Genomic DNA, 17,332 nt, shown 5'->3' with positions numbered 1-17,332 from the left:
TTCCTCTCTCTACTCCACCCCTCCTGACACAGCTGTGTGGAGACAGACCACGCTCGCTGCCTCCCCACCCACAGGATGGGACCGGGCCTCCGAGGTGTTCGTATCATCCACGGCGCCCAGCACTGTGCTCCACGGTGCAGGCAGTGCTCAGCAGATGCTTAGAAAACAAAACTGTTGATCTGAACTTGGAAGTAAGTTCCCAAGAGAATGAAAAAGGGTGGCCTACATTCCAAAATGTAAAAGGGGGAAGAGGAGGAAATGCAGTTTAAGTTTGTTTGAGACTGCTAGGGAGGGGTTAATTCACAGAGACGCTCACATCACAGCCAAAATCCTGCACAATCTCGCACAGATCCTATACTCAGTGTCATAACTTACATACAGTGCTCAATTATCTAAAAGGAGTTTGTAAAACTCCCAAGGTGAATGCACAGCACTTAATTTAACGTAAAACGTAAATATAAAACACACAATGCAAAAGGATGTAATAAGAAAGCCAATAAAAATAGGGGTATGTCCAGTAAGAAGGCTGGTTAGTAGTTAACACTCTTGAAACTGTGATTAACGAACACAACTCTCCGAAAGCAGCCACCAAATGACAATGACAAGGAAGAATGGGCCCTTTACCTCTTAAGAGGCAACAACCTTGTAGGATCACTGTTCAAAGACAACCAGCCAATAGCTCATCAGTAACTGTAAAGGATATGGCAAATACAAACACCACGCAGATGAATGTGGAGAGAAACATCAATGTACCGAGGACCCGTGGAGTGCAGCTACCAGCGCTCAGGTCACCCGCAGCCCTCCCATGGAGGCTACAAACACGGCGCGAGCCCCTCGCACAGCTCAGGGTCGGAGCCAGCAGCACCCACCTCGATGATCTCCGTCTGCGCGTGTTTTGTCCAGAATGCCTGAGGAGGGGTGGTGACGCTCACTGCTACAAAACTATTTGGTTTTCGATCTAGTGATGGAGTATGCAACTCACTGCAAGCTATGGAATCAAGATGGGAAAGAAACAAGTCCTTTAAAATCAGCCTCTGGTTAGTTCTCGGTTCCAAGCACCCCCAGAGAAAGCAAAAAAAAAAAAAAAAAAAGTCAGTGCCACTAAGGGGATGGGACAATTACACTGTCAGTCATCATGTGGAGGTGATCTTTTACATTGGAAACAAGCTCTTCTCAATAGTCTAGTGGCAGCTGGTCCTTTTGCTTTCATAGTGCATTTCACAACAGATAGTGTGTTCAATTCAGAGGATCATTTTTCCTGTGGGTCCCCTCCCCCCATCCCCCACAATCCCCCCCGTCCCTCCCCCCTCTCCCCATCCCCCGACACCAGGACAGCAAGGCCCTAAGTGCAAGTGGAAGACTGACCTGCTCTGTGTCCACGGACTAGAACACAAAGCCAACAACCTCACATGGGGTCTGACCCATAATGTTGGACCTTAATAACTAACTGAGCTTCTAACCCGTTGAGCTATCCAGCCACAGAATCAAGACACAGCTATACATGCCTGCATCCTATGGCTGTGGTGACTAGCCCTGAGCCGTGGTGCCCTGCAGGTCTCTGTGTGGATGTGTGTTGGAAGCAAATTTAAAAATCTGTGGCAGCATTAACAAAGGCTTTTGTTTTTTTTAAAGACGTCATTGCTCATTTATTCTCCTTATAAGACTCTTACCAAATGCAAGATTACTAAAAATGTTACTTTTTGGAAGTAACAGTACCTTGTAGAACTGTTTTGGTTGCAAAGTTTATTGTACTAATAAGCATTCTGAAATAGATAAGACTCAGATCATTCTAACACAGGAGTGACCCACAAGAAAAACGATCCCATTTCACTGAATCGAACACATTATCTGTTGTGAAATGCACCATGAAAGCCAAAGGACCCACTGCCATTAGACTATGATATGCTATTGATTGTAAGACACTTTTTGATTAAATAGATAGTAAAACAGAAAAAAACCCACACATCTCAGAACTGATGAAATACATAGTAAATCGAAGTTCAACACTGGTAGAAACAACTGCCTTTTTTGGAGGAGCAATAATGCTCCCCAGACTGCTGCAAGTCTCTGGTCAGTTTCCAGAAATCTCAAACAACTGACTACGACCATTTCTGCCAGTGTTCTCAGTGCCTTTACAGAGGAGAGGATCTTTGGAGGTCCTTACTCTGCCATGCCTGCCCTCATCATTCCCAATTTTTTAAATGCTCACTGGTGATTTAAAATACAGAAACTGATTTTTGCTTCTGAAAAATAATTTTAGTTCTCTCTCCATTTGTATTATCTTCTCATGTGCCTTTATGAATTTTCACTATTTATTGGATATAATAAAATACAACGAGCTTAGGTTTTTAATTCAATTAGTTTTGACAATCATATGCACCTCTGCAACCATCACCAAAATAAGATGGAGAACTCCTTTAAAACATGAGACTAGAAATATCCCCCTCATACTTCCCAGTCAATTCCCCAGCCTCTGCAACAAATTTCTGATTTCCATCACTTTTGGCTGTTCCTGAATCTACGTTGTTGTATGTACTGATAATCACTCTTTTTTTAATTGATGAGTTAGATTCCATTGTATGAATGTATCAAAATTTATTTATCCATTCTGTTAATGGACGTTGGGTTGTTTCTGGTGGTGAACGATTGTAAATAAAGGTGCTAAAAACATTCCTGTTTATGGCTTTTTGTGGACGTGGATTTTCATTTCTTTTGCGTAAGTACCTAAGAGTGACATTTCTAGGTTATAGCGGAGGATATGTTTAACTTTGCAAGATGCTAACAGTTTTCTAAGGTAGTTGCACCACTTTATAATCCCATCAGCAATGGATCTGAGTTCCTGTTGTTCTGCATCCCCGCCAACATTTGGTAGGGTTAGTCTTTGTTTTATAGTTTTCTGATGGATGTGTTTGAATTTGCACTTCCATGATGATTAATGATGCAAAGCATTTTTTCACTACGTGCTTGTTGTTCCTTTTTATAACTTCTTTTGTCAAGAGTCTGCTTGAGTTTTTTTGCTCATTTTTAAACTGAATTGTTGACTTTTTTATTGTTGATTTATGAGTATTTTATTCTGGACCTGTTCTTTCTCAGGTATATGTGTTGTGAATATTTTTTCCCAGTCTGTGGTTTATCAATTTATTTTCTTACAGATCTTCAGCTTTGTTTGTTTTAGACTTTTAGTCTTAGGAAGTGATAGACAGGAAAACTGTCCCTCCCTCCAAAAAAGTGTCCACATCCTAATCCCTGGAACCTGTGAATATATTACATTACAGGCACTATGGCTGTGAGTAAGGTCATGAACCTTGATAAGGGGAGATTATTCTGCATTATTGGTGTGGGCTTAACCACACAAGCTCTTAAAAGTAGCAGAGGAAGGTGGAAGGGTGAGTCAGAAAGATGTGACTATGGGGAAAAAAGGCAGGAGAGATTCAAACCATGAAAGGCATTCTACCTGCCATTGCTGGCTTTGAAGACGGAGGAAGAGGGTCACAAACCAAGGAATGTGAGCAGCTTTAATAAATGAGAACCAGCTTCACCTGGCTGCTAGCAAAGAAATGGGGACCTCAGTCCTAAAACCACACATACACACACCAAAAAACCCTGAATTCTGCCAACAATATGAAGAGCAAAGAAACAAATTCTCCCCTGGCGCCCCCGGAAAAGACTGTAGCCCTGCTGACACTTTGATTTTGGTGTTGTAAGACTCCAAGCAGAGACATCACTGAACCCACTGGATTTTTGACATAAGCAAACTATAAGATAATAAGTTTGTGTTGTTTCAAGGTGTTCAATCTGTGGTAATCTGTTACGGCAGGGATAGCAAACCAAAGCACAGAGTTAGGACTTTTTGCACTCTGTCCAAGAAATCTTTGCCTACCCTGAGGTTGGGAGTGACCCTCTGTTTTCTTCTAGAAGCTTTAACGCTTTGTTTATTTTTAAGGTTCTCTTCTATTTCTTCTGCTAGGTCTGCCTCAGCAGGAGTCAGGGATTTGACCATTTCACTTGCTCCCCCTCCTTTAAGCTATGTGTTTAAGTGACTGAGGGCCTGGTTTTTCTCAGCTCGCCCCTTCATCATGTGTGGGTTCTTAACACCCACGTGAAGCTGGAACATTTGGGTCTCTCAAGCACAAGTGACAGCAGACAGAATGAGGTATAACAGGTGGCCAAAGCCAGGAAGATGGGTGTCAGGTTAAGGGCTAATGGGCTAAGTGCCACCTTCAGAACACACCCTCCTATAGGTAACCGCTCTCCAGCCCCAACCCCCAGCCAGCTCAGGCTAAGTCTCACTCAGTGTTTATTCCTAGCCCAAGGGCCACGGCTTCCAAGACGCTTCCCCTCAGCAGCCCACAGTCACATGTCCTGTCTGTCGCTTACATTGCTTTGGCAAACTTCCAGAGAAGCCATGAGTCTCTGGCACGTAGGCCTTGTCTCTCCAACCAAATCATCTGTAATCCCAGCTGGGTAAGTGCTGTCGACGAGGCAAAGCAGTAAAATGTATTTTAAGTACATATCCATTGACTCGGCAATTCTGTATCCAAGTGTTTATCCCAAGGAAATAATCAGCAAAACGTGTTAATGATCTATGTACAAGTATGTTCACCGTGGTGGTGTTATTAATGGCAAATTGGAAAGAACCTAAAATGTCTGACAACAGGAAATGGGTTACAATAAATATGGTGCAGCCACACAGTAGAGTCTACATAGGCATCCAAAGTGATGGGGCAGATCCCGTGTTTATTACAACGAAAAGATGCCCATGACATTCTGTCACATGAAAAAAAAACATGTTAAGAATACTAGCATGACATGGGGTGCCTGGGTGGCTCAGACGGTTAAGCGTCTGCCTTCGGCTCAGGTCATGACCCCAGGGTCCTGGGATCGAGTCCCGCATCGGGCTCCCTGCTCAACGTGGAGTCTGCTTCTCCCTCTGCTCTTCACCCTACTTGTGTTCTCTCTCGTTCTCGCTCTCTCAAATAAATAAAGTCTTTTAAAAAAAGAATACTAGCATGACATTTTTGTAGATAATCCCATCACTTCCACAGGCAAAAAATCATTAAAAATTCTGTAGAGCACTGGGTGGGTGTAAAAAAATATTTCTGGAAGGATCTACACCAAAATGCCAACTGTGATTATCTCTCTCTGATAGGGTATTCCTTTCCTCTGACATTTTCTCTATTACAGGTTTTAAAATGAGCACTTTTTAATTTTAAACTTAAGATAAAATATTTGACTATTCAATCCTGGGCGACTATTCAATCCTGGGCTCCTGTTCCTCCTTTTTTTTTTTTTTCATTGTGGTAAAAATCACTTAAAATAAAACTTCAAGCTGTTTCTTCCCATGTGCCTCATTCAAATGGCTATCATACTGTCCTTGATTTGCCAGAATCAGAACTATCCTGATTTCTGTCACAGGGGTGAAGATTTTTACCGATGTGACATCAACTCTAATCCTGTCTCTACACTCAATCAGTTTAGTGGGAATTTTGTTGTTGTTGTTGTTGTTAAATCCATGTTCTGCATTAGTAAAGCTCAGTGAATATTATTACGAGCCAAGGGGGGTTTTCTTCACTTCTCTCCTGTGTTAGGCCCTGTTTCCTGGGTCCCACGTCTTCCTTTTTCTCAATTTGCTCCCTCTTTTCGGTGGAACATATCCTCCACTCGCTTCCAGAGAAAGGATGTGGGAGAAGTAAGTTTGAGAGTCTGCAAAGCTGAAATAAGTTTCTTTCTCCCCTCACATCTGACTGAGTGTCTGGCTGAGTAGAGAATCCCAGATTATAAATATCTTCCCAGGTACATTAAAGGGCTCCTCCCCGTCCTCAAGTTCCCAGGGTCGCTGAGAATCCCCTCCGCACTAGTTTGACCCTGATCCTTGGATAGGACCTCTTTTGTTTCTTTCCCCCTTTCTCGAAGTTTTAGGATCTTCATTTTATTCCCAGTGCTCTGAAATTTCTTCAGGACATGCCTTGTTCTGGGGCTTTTCAATCATTATGCTGGGCCCTGGTAGGCATTTTTGGAAACACACTTTTCAGCTCTGACAGATTTCTTATCTTATTTCTTGGTAATTCTCTCCCTTCCACCCTTTTCTGTTTCCTCCTATAAATGTTGGGCCTCTGAATTTGCTAATTTTCCATTTCAATTTCTCTTCCATTTTCTATTTTGCTTTAAAATTTTTACTTTGGGGAATAATTCTTTAAATATCTTCCAACGTTTTTTGACTTTTTAATGTATTTTTTTAAAGTCATATCTTAAATGTCTAAGATTGCCCTTGTTCTTCAATTTTTTTTTTTTAACAGCATCCTGTTCTTATGTTACAAGTATGCCATCTTCTCTTGAGGATATAAATTATAATTTTTTGACGTTTTCTTCTACTTCAATGTCTGCGTTTCTTCCAAGTTCTGTTTTTTCCTGCTTCTTCTTTCATGTGTGGGCCTTTCACAAAGGCCTTTAATCTTTAACCATTCTTACATTTTGTTTTAAATCAAATTTGAGGTATTTATATATAAAATGTGCCCATTTTAAGTGTAGAGCTCAATGAGTTTTGACAAGCGTTTACATCCATATAACCACCACAGTCAAGATATAAAGAACATTTCCATCGCCCAAAGGGTCCCCTGTGCTCTTTCCAGTCAGTCCTCATCAGCACTCCTGGACAACCAGCTGATGGGTCTTCTGTCATTGTGGATTAGTCTTCCTGAGTTCCACATAAACAGAATCATAAATACACATCTGAATATGGCTTCTTCCACTCTGCACAATGCTTCTGAGATTCATCCACATATGTATCAGTACCTCATTCCTTTTCCTTGCTGGGTGGTACTCCATTGTATGCATGTACCATAGTGAATTCTGCTGATGGATATGTGGGTTGTTTCCAGTGTTGGCTATTATGAATCAAGCTACAGTCAGCATGCATGTACCAATCTTTATATGCACAGAAGAATGCCCATTCATTTTTAAGAATGAGGTATCAGAAGGCTGAGTGTGAGGGTGGGCTGGATGGTCTCCACTATAGTGCCTGGGTAGCTGGCTGGCCTACTTTCCGCTGGGGTCCAGAAAGCCGGCATCTGCCTCTTTGCGGGGAGTGGCAGTGAGTGGTTGACTTTCTCCAGAGTGAGAGCCTCCTGCCTGGAAGAATAAGCCTGGCCAAATTAGGATAAGAGGAAGAAGGCTGGGGAGGGCCAAGTAGGGAGTTTGTTATTCAGTAGACTTCTGGCCCTTTACCATGCTCTCCTCTGTGCTGATGGACCTCAGCCCAAAGCCTCTCTGCCTCCCAAGTTTCTTACGAGAATAACCACCAGTCCCTGCAGGACTGAGAGAATATGGTGGGAATCTGAACCCCAAACTCTTCCTTACACAAACTTTCCAATAAGCCCCTGCTTTAGTCTCTGAACTCCCCAGTATCTTTGGGACAAATCCACCTACCCTCACAGACAAGCAGGTTGTGACCACACTCCTCTCCATCTGCTCCCTCCTCCTCATGGGTTACATTTTGGGGGTTCCAGAAATGTCTCACTGCACAGAGTGTGTGTTTCTGTTTCTTATTCTTCCTGGCATTTGAGATGATTTAAGACAAGGGGGTGGAAATAAGTTCACTCTTCTCTTGTGAAACTGGAAGTCCTTGAGTTAGTACTACAATTTGTGAAGAGCAAGAAAGCTCTAGGTTGGGAGTGGGCAGCTGTGGGAATCCCAGTAGGGTTACAGGCTGCTTCCCCCAACCCCCTGTTCCCAGTTCACAATGTAGGACTCCCTCCCACTACAGAACTAGCCAGCAAGCCAGGGTTGGGAAACCCTCTGAATTTGTTTAGGGACATTCAGTCTGAAATGGGGATGTTTTCAAAGTTTAGTATTAATTTGATAATAATGCCCTTACATTTTTAAGGATTTTTGTCATTAGTCAAAGTTGTTTGTCTGATTTTGCTTTGTTTTAAGCACCATAATCTTCGTTGTCTCTCAAATGGTAACACCCCTTATAGCACATGAGGAAACTGGTCCAGCAAGGTCAAGCAGCAGGTTCAAGGCCATGCAGTTAGTTTGTGGCATGGTCTGGACTAGAATCCCGGTTATCTGACTCTTGAGGAGGTGCTCCTTTTATGTCATACCACCTCCTGGACACCACGGCCAGGCCACGGGCCAGTGCTGATCACCACCCAGGGGATGAGGGAAGGGGAGGGGAACACAGGATAGTGTCAGGCTCCGGAGGAAAACCGTCTGCGGCTGACCCCACCAGGCACTCCGACCTTCTGGGTAAGCCACAGTAATGCTGTGCTTCCCTGATCCCAGGGCCAGCACATTCTACTACAGTTCCTTAGGACAACTTTAGGGATTCAAGCCGGTATTTAGGACATTCTGACACTGCCCGAGAGGGAAAGCGCTAGCTGTCATTGCCTCCATCATTCCCAGAGCAGGGAACAAGGGCTAGACAGCAAAACTCAACCGCACAGGCCTTATGGCTGGGGCTGACAACACTGGCCCTGAGCCAGTTTTCCCACCCCTCCAGCCCTCCCCTAGGAGTAGGGAAGCCGTCCTTGCAGCTCTTGGGTGCTTATCTCCCACCCCCCCACCACGGCCAGCCTGGAGGGAACGTATGCTGAGGAGACCCAAGGCCTATGGGCCCCAGGTTCCCTCCCACACACGGGACATGCACACCTGCCTCATGGCTTCATCTCAGAAACACTTCGGCAGCAACAAGTTCTCGGATACAAATTCATGTCAGGGTCCAGTTTTTGTTTTTAAGCAACATACATTTTAAAACAAACAAAAAATTCAAAAAGATACCTACCTAAGCTGAATTCTAAAATGGGCTCATCTGGATCTTGTATATTTCCTGAATAAAAAAGAAATGATGAGGGGGAGGGGGCAGAATCACCCTTAATAAACTTTTCCTTGCATTTAGATTTTATTCAAAAGACCCAACATTCGACTCCCCCCCACCAGTAACTATTACATGGGATAATTTCTTCATTTTCTAAACATTTTGCCTCTGAGAGTCCTAAGAAGTCTCAGACTCCAAGACCAAACCACCCCCCTTCCTCAGCTCTGCACACCCCCAACAAGGAGGGCTTTGATCATGGCCTGGACACTTGCATAACAGGCACTTGCCAGACGGGCACCGTGGACATTCCCATATCACCTACTGGCAAATGAGCCCTGGGGGTGCCCACCCAAGCTGGAAAACTGCCAGCAGTCAGACTGCAATGGAAGCAGTTCCCAGGAAGAGGGCTGACAGCCCCTCCCTCCCCAATCCCTGATTCAACCAGAAGAATGCCATAGCAGGGTGCCCTCCAGCCTGGGGCAGTCACTGGGGGCTCATTCTGGTTGTCTGCAGGGGACTCCAGGAGGCAGGCAAGGCCCTCTCAGCACTGCTACAGTGCGGGACCTGTGTCTGGTGACCTTGCCCCAGGAACCTGGAGCAGGCCCCGTGAGGCTCACCGGCCAGAGAGAGGCCCAGCATGTCGGCTGCCACATCAATGGTGGAAGCCCGCTGCATCGCACGGGCCCTGGCGCCATGGCGAGGGCTGTGCTCTCTTGCTGTCATGATGTCATTGGTGATGATGTGCTTCCTGTTCCTGGGTCAGACCACGCCTGATTCCCCGGGAAGTGCTGTCACCAAGCCTTAGTCCCCTAAGGTGGCAGTAGTCCTGAGAAAGAGGCACAAACACTGGTAAGAAACACAGGGACACTGACTGAGAGACCGTGCTCTCGTGGAGAGAGTATGTGCCTAACACGGGCAAGTGAAGAGCCAGGGGTGGAGAGTCTGATGATCTAAGCCCCTTCTAGTGACCTCTTCCTCTACACTCTCCAACACTCACAAGTGCCACCAACACATATGCCCATGGAATCATGTAAGGAAATCATGTTCTCTTCAACGAAGACATGCCACATTAAATGATGGTTTAGATATAATGATAAAAGATGGCTCTTGAAATTTTCTCCTTTGTTTTATTATGCTCTTCTGTTCACAAGCTCATAGAATCTGTAAAATTAAATCAATTCACCTCTGTCAGAAGGATATGAGATGCATGAAGAGGTCTACCCCCAATGGCTATGACAGCATGGTGGAACATTGGAGAGACAAAGGCACATGTCTCCAACCTGCTCTCTTTCTTCCCAGAGCTACAGAAACCTCACCTGTGTCTTGGGCTTGGGCTTGGGCTTGCCTTCCTACAATACATGTGCGTGTAATCTATGCCTGACTAAAGTGGATAGTGCTGTGTGCGATGGATAAAGAAGTCTCTGGCAAAGTGCCACCACGCACTGAATCAGATGCCCTGCAAGACACATAACACACATTGTACTCTTGAAGTGGGTTAAGCAGCAAGAAGTGAGTTTCATGTTTTTCTAGCCCTCTATGTGACAATTCCTGCTGTCTCTAGAGGAACCAACCTTTAGAAGTGAAGATAATTAGACTGTACAATAAGGCTGGTTTAAAACACTCCTTACAAAGGCCTCCATGTATCCAGGCACTCTTGTCTTCTCAAAGTGTGTCAACACCTGTGCCCCCAAAGGGCACCTGTTCCCACTCTTGAGTTAATATTCACCCAACAACTTACTGGACATGTTTGTTCTTGGACCAGTTGAGACACGTGGCATTTCTTCATAGAAGCACGTCCAAATCCATCATCTAAAAATAGAAAATTATAAACTTAACAAGCTAGTCAAACACCAGTTCTTGAGAATGCATATTATAATATTCATGTTATACTTTTAATGTGTAGACATATGGGGAAGCCAAGAGCTACTATAAGTTCCTTTGAGTTCCACAAAACAATCTAACCTTTTGGCTCAAAAGTAAAGGTTTTGCTGAAGCCCAAAAGAATGAGAAACAGAAAGTGCACATTCCCATTCGCCCCCCTCCCCAGGAGTGATCCAAGGAACATGGACCAGCTCTAAAGCACCCACAGTGCGGTTGGGATGTGGCTGAGGAAAAATGAGGAGAGAAGAATCTGAGTCCCAGGCGTCCTTGCTCACAAATGTCAGGCTCTGGAAGAAGCTGTGGGGCCCCTCTGAGACTCTGCTTTCCAGTGTCTGAGATGAGGCTAGTGGTACCCATCTCACAGGGCTGCAGTGAGAACTAAATGTGCAAAAACAGAACAGGGATCTGCCCTCCTGTGGCTGCCTGGCCCTTGGGTGCCTTCCTGTGGAGCAGAATACCCAGGCTCTGACTCAGTCCTGGGGGACAGTCAGAGTGGACCTCAGGACCCAGCATGTGAGCTACCTGAAATTGCTGGAGTCTGGGGTATAGACAACAGGCAGAGCAGTGTGCTTGGCCCTCAGGCAAACTCAGTTTCTCTTGCAGGCTGAGCTCCTATCCCTCCCACTGGAGCACCTAGGGATCTGTAGCCTGGGCACCTCAGCAGAGAGGGCAGTGGCCCGGCTGGGGAGTCACAGTAAAAGTCTCCAAGGGGAAGACTCACCAGTCTGCGGACATCAAAAGGCACACAGAGTCAAAATATGCAATGAAAATGGTAAAGACAGGGAAACTACTTGCAGTACTAATATCCGAAATTTATAGTAATGCTTGTACAAATGGACAAAAAAACCTCACTAAAAATGCAAGTAGCAAAGGTATGAATTCATAAAAGAGGAATATAGGTCGTAAACGTTTTGGAAAAGTGACCAAACTCATTCCTAATAATTAAAGGAATGCTAAATACTCCTATATTCACCTAAAATAGTCTTCCAAGAGAGGTTTGTTTGTTCTTCTCATGAGAATATGCTTTGTTGGCAGACCTAGGGGAAACACTATAGGATTCCTCTATATTGCTGATAATATTTTAAAGTGGAACATGCATTTCAGAAATTTATTTATCAAATTATTTATCACATCATTTATCAAAATTTATAAACAAAAACAAAATTCTTGCCAACAGGCCAAAGATGTTTATTGTAGCATTGTTTGTAATGACAAACACTGGAACCGATCTAAATGCCCGGCTACATGTAAGTGCATTCTGGAACATCTATAAGATGCACTATTACATGCCTGTTTAAATGATCATGATAGGGGCACCTGGGTGGCTCAGTCTTTAAGCGTCTGCCTTTGGCTCAGGTCATGATCCCAGGGTCCTGGGATCGAGCCCCGTATTGGGCTCCCTGCTCTGTGGGAGGCCTGTTTCTCCTTCTCCCACTCCCCCTGCTTCTGTTCCCTCTCTCTGTGTGTCTCTCTGTCAAATAAATAAATAAAAATCTTTAATTAAAAAAAATGATCAGGATAAAGTTAATCAACACATGACAATTTCTTTGACCTCCTTAGGGATCAGGAAACCACTAATTATAACCACGGGATACCTCTGTACACTCATTAGAATAACTAAAAATGGGGGAAAAAAGACAATACCAAGTCTTGGTGAGGATGTGGAAGAAACGGAACCCCGAGACACTGCTCATGGAGGGTAAAATGGCGCAGCCACGCTGAAAGACTGGCAGTATCTACCCAAGCTGAACACACACCTCCACCGTGAGCCAGTACGCAGCTCAGAGTGGAATTGCTAACAGAAATGTATATGTATGTTCACAAAGGTATAAAGAACATTTAGAGCATAACGTTCATAACAGTCAAACACCGGCAACAATCCAGACGTCCATCAGCTGTAAACGAAACAACATAGATGGCTTTTAGAAACGATGTCAAATGTATCATATGATCTCACTGATATGAGGAATTCTTAATCGCAGGAAACAAACTGAGTGTTGTTGGAGTGGGGGGTGGGGTGGGAGGGATGGGGTGACTGGGTGATAGACACTGGGGAGGGTATGTGCTCTGGTAAGCGCTGTGAATTGTGCAAGACTGTTGAATCTCAGATCTGTACCTCTGAAACAAATAATGCAATATATGTTAAGAAAAAAAAAGAAGAAGAAGAAGGTAGCGGGAGGGGAAGAATGAAGCGGGGGAAATCGGAGGGGTAGACGAACCATGAGAGACGATGGACTCTGAAAAACAAACAGGGTTCTAGAGGGGAGGGGGGTGGGAGGATGGGTTAGCCTGGTGGTGGGTATTGAGGAGGGCACATTCTGCATGGAGCACTGGGTGTTATGCACAAACAATGAATCATGGAACACTTCATCTAAAACTAATGATGTAATGTATGGGGATTAACATAAGAATAAAAAAAAAGAAATAAAAAAAAAAGAAACGATGTCAAGGGGGAAAGCCAGTCACACGAGCGCCTATCTAGGCAATTCTATTTCTACAAAGTTCAAGCACAGGCCAAATGAGTTCGAGGTGTTAGAAGTCAGGACAGCGGTATCTTTGAGGGGTGAGTACTGACTGGGGAGAGCACGTGGGGCCGGAGGAGGCCTGTGGGCTCTGGTAATGCTCTGTCTCCTGTTTTGGGTGCTGATTTCAAGACTGAATTTACTGTGTAAAAATTTTTTGAGCTGGACATGATTTTTTATACTTCAATAAAAAGCTTAATTATTTTAATGACTATAATAAAGACAACAGCATGAAGAAATGTTTATGTCAGCTCTGCGCCATGTTCCTAATGAAATATTCTACCTGTGTTCTGGTCACAGTTATTTAAAAAGATAGGACACAGGGCGCCTGGGTGGCTCAGTCATCAAGTGTCTGCCTTCAGCTCAGGTCATGATCCCAGGGTCCTGGGATCGAGTCCCACATGGGGCTCCCTGCTCAGTGGGAAGCCTGCTTCTCCCTCTCCCACTCCCCCTGCTTGTGTTCCCTCTCTCGCTGTCTCTCACTCTCCGCTGAAAACTAAATAAATCTTAAAAAAAATAAATAAATAAGATAGGACACAGATTGGGGTGCCTGGGTGGCTCAGTTGGTTAAGCACCTGACTCTTGATTTTGGCTCAGGTCATGATCTCAGGATTGTGAGATCAAGCGCTATGTTGGGCTCTGTGCTCAGCAGGGAGTCTGCTTGAGATTCTCTCTCTCTCTCTCCCCCTGCTCCTCCCCCTTTCTCTCTCAAATAAATAAACAAAAAAAATTTTTTTTAAGATTTTATTTATTTATTTGACAGAGAAAGACACAGCGAGAGAGGGAACACAAACGGGGAGTGGGAGAGGGAGAAGCAGACACCCCGCCGAGCAGGGAGCCCGATGCGGGACTCGATCCCGGGACTCCAGGATCATGCCCTGAGCCGAAGGCAGTCGCTTAACCAACTGAGCCACGCAGGCGCCCTAAATAAACAAATTTTAAAAAGAAAAAAAGATAGGACACGAGGGAAAGAGCCAGCAGGAGACCACATGGGGAAGAAGCCGTATTTGGGGGTGTGACCTTGGGGAACTGGTCCCTTTCTTAGCTTCAGATCATCCTCTTGCGGGACTGGCCACCCCATGCTGGCCAGAGGCAGAGACGGCACCCTGCGTGTGAATCAGCTTGAGGAAGGAGCCATTCTTTCTGAGCTTCTTCCCAGTGTGTCTCCAGCATATTGCACTGCCCTGCCTGGCTGCCCGGCTCAGCCTGTAGCGAGGCTGTGGTCACTCCCCTGCACCTGGGCCAGTGCAGATGCGCCACACGACAGAAGGCAACTGTACCCCGACTACCTGCCAGTCCAAGGGAGGCTCCCAAATGTCCTCCCCTTGCAGGGCCCCTGCCCCTAGGAGGGTGGAGGGCACTACAGGCATGGTGGGGTCCTGGGGATAGAAATATTTAAAGGGGAACATCTACAGACTAATTTTACATTGATCGAGTTCACAGACCAGAGAAGCTTTTGGGTCAAGAGGACCTCAGAAGCCACTTCATGGTTATCTGGGGCATTTAATTAGGATCTGCAATTTAAATCATCAAGATCCAGAACATGGATCTGATCTGCGCCGCTGAACTCGATTTTCCTTATTAGTCTCATTAATTTAAAGTAATTCACCAAGGATTCTTATATTCCCAAGGTCCCTGGTTTTCCTCTTGGCCCCATTTGAAGACCAGAGCTCATTAGGAAGAAAAACAGCACTTCCATCTAAGAGGACAGATAGTGTGTGGGAGTTGTTCAGGGGACTGGAATTTTTTTCTTGGGGGCAAGAACAAAGAAAGAAGCAAGAACCCATGAAACTAACTGCCTCTTCTCACTCTGTGAGAGATGTGTGACCCTTTCTGACAAGAGGACACAGATCATCAACTCCATAGCAAACCTGGTCATGGCCCTTCCACCTGTGTGGGGGCGGGGGGGATGATGGTAGAGGAGCAAGAGGACACAGATCATCAACTCCATAGCAAACCTGGTCATGGCCCTTCCACCTGTGTGGGGGTGGGGGGGATGATGGTAGAGGAGCATAAGCAAGACAGGAGGGATGTGGTGGTTCACACAGGTCCATGGGATTTGTGACGGGTGGAAGTTCACTGTCAGAAACTTCTCAGGAAGGCAGTCTTGGCAAAGGTCTGCCTGCCCTCTTCCTCCACAGAACAAGGGCTCCTGGGCCTGGAAGGGGTTCTGGAGGCCCCCTCTGGCTCAGAAACCTCTTAGGGCTGCTGAGCTGGAGCTGAGTGGGGAGGACTAGCCACAGAATTTTCCATTTTCATCTGTCTTATACAATGGGGGTTCTTCAGAGAATAATCTGAAAATGGAGTTGCATGGATGATGCCACAGAAGTCCAAACAAGGTGACTTTCTCAAGGTCACATGGAGGTAAAGGATGAACTATCAGAATCCACCCAAAGCAAAAAGCCCAAATACAACTGGGCCATTCTCCCTGCCCAGGCCACCCTACCACTGTCACCACGGACAGGAAACGGGCTCCCAGGAAACCTTCCCTGGGCCTCCGCTCTCCAAACACAGGCAGCACAGGAGAGAAAGTCAGATGGAAGGCTTAAGTGAGTCAAAGCATGAATCAGCAGCCCCGGAGGAGGAGGCTACTACAGGAATAAGAAAGAGGAAGGGTTTTCTCTCAAAAACCCACAATCCAGGATAGCCACAATCACTGATCAATGAGGCATCATACTGCTCACTGGCAGATCACTACCAACAACAACCTGAGAGAGACAGCTGCCGCCTTCTGCACGAAGCCCCTCCTGCAGATAGTGCCCAGCAGCCAAGGGCTGTGCCTCGGTCTCCCTAACACGGCAAGCCAGTCTGTACCTCTAGATATTGCACCTCCTGGTGTGACCATGGGATGAGCAGTGGGGCACCTTGTGTCTTATGAATGCCAGACTTAAGCTCCTTGCTTCTTCCATTTCCTCCTGGGTGCCTCATTCAAGTCTAAACATAGACCAGGGGTCTAGCAAACACCTATTAAGTAAACAAACTGTCAGCTTCTGTGACAGACTGGCCTTGCTCACCAGAGTCTGGCCTTTTCCTTTCTCCCAGGTACACTGACGGGTCACCCTCTACAGCCCCCTTCCAGTTTGGCGCAGCTCTGTGACAGAGCGTGGAGGGATGCACACCAGCTGAGATAAAGGTGGGAAAGCTGCTCATGGGATGCTCCAAGTCTCCCTTCCCCCTGATTCCTGGCTGGATGCAGGGGACTGAGTGAATAATTCCAAGGCCCAGGGTAAGGGAGTGACTCCATGGAAAGAAACTAGGTCCCTGAGACTGGGTAGAACAGAGCCCTGGCTCCCCGTCCCTTCCCCACCGACAACTTACACTGAGCTTAACCTGAGTAAGAAAGAACCTATGTTGTGTGAAGCCACTGAGATTCAGGAAGTGGTTGTTATAGCAGCTAACATTAGTTACCCTGACTAAAGTCTGGCACATTCAAGGCACTCAATAAATGGTGGTGATGAAAATAAAACTCACAGCCACCGGTTCACACTTACCACACAGTGCTTGGGAAAGAATGATGCTTTGTTCTCTGCAGGAGGTATGCCCGGTTCATGAGAAAAGAGCCCGTGGGTGGCAGGGAGACCACCACCTGGGGCCAGGAAATGAAAAGAGCACAGAGAAGTAAAAAAAACACCCACTTTAGCAGACAATCAACCAGGCGACTGAGTGAATAATTCCAAGGCTCAGGGCACCCCGATAACTCTCCTGCTCCTCCCCCACCCCAACATCAGCTGGCTAGCCCCAGACCTCACCGCCCCAGACACATGCCATGATGGAAGCTGGAGTTAAGGTTGAGAGGGCAAGTTCTGAGATGGCTCTAGAGCTGCTAATCCAACCAGGAGAGAAGAAGAGACCCATCTCTCCCACTGGGCACCCAAGATCAGCCTCATTCCCACAAGAGCCAGCTGGGAACTGAGGCTACCCAGGGCTCTACCCAGACCTGGTCTACACCCAACAGGGGTCTTGGGACCCTTGGGGCTTCAGGGCCACCAATTCCTTGAATCCCAGCAAATAAGAGAATGACAACAGCATGGGTGCAAACACCACAACATGGGCACAAACCTCGGGTGGGCATGGGGCAGGTGCGGTACAGCTGCCCATGGCAAAAACTGAATGG

At 45.9% G+C, this 17,332-nt stretch overlaps 1 protein-coding gene across 5 annotated transcripts in view; it reads right to left on the bottom strand.

Annotated features, from left to right (window-relative positions):
- Window positions 1–17,332, bottom strand: part of INPP4A (inositol polyphosphate-4-phosphatase type I A) — a 132,066-nt gene that overhangs the window by 49,661 nt on the left and 65,073 nt on the right. For all 5 annotated transcript variants that reach the window (XM_064572582.1, XM_045885139.3, XM_045885138.3 and 2 more), the window contains exons 2-5: window positions 10,554–10,624; window positions 9,433–9,641; window positions 8,783–8,827; window positions 870–988 (exon numbers count right to left, since the gene is read on the bottom strand). In XM_064572582.1, the coding sequence (XP_064428652.1) occupies window positions 870–988; window positions 8,783–8,827; window positions 9,433–9,538 (270 nt within the window). In that variant the 5' untranslated portion in view covers window positions 9,539–9,641; window positions 10,554–10,624. The remainder of the gene's footprint in view (window positions 1–869; window positions 989–8,782; window positions 8,828–9,432; window positions 9,642–10,553; window positions 10,625–17,332) is intronic.

The sequence above is a fragment of the Mirounga angustirostris genome, unplaced genomic scaffold, assembly GCF_029215605.1.
Source record: "Mirounga angustirostris isolate CCGP_5_RB_7025 unplaced genomic scaffold, mMirAng1.0.hap1 SCAF_10, whole genome shotgun sequence".
NCBI classification, from domain to species: Eukaryota; Metazoa; Chordata; class Mammalia; order Carnivora; family Phocidae; genus Mirounga; species Mirounga angustirostris.
The sequence above is the reverse complement of the archived record's forward strand: the minus strand, read 5'-3'. Positions and strand labels throughout refer to the sequence as shown.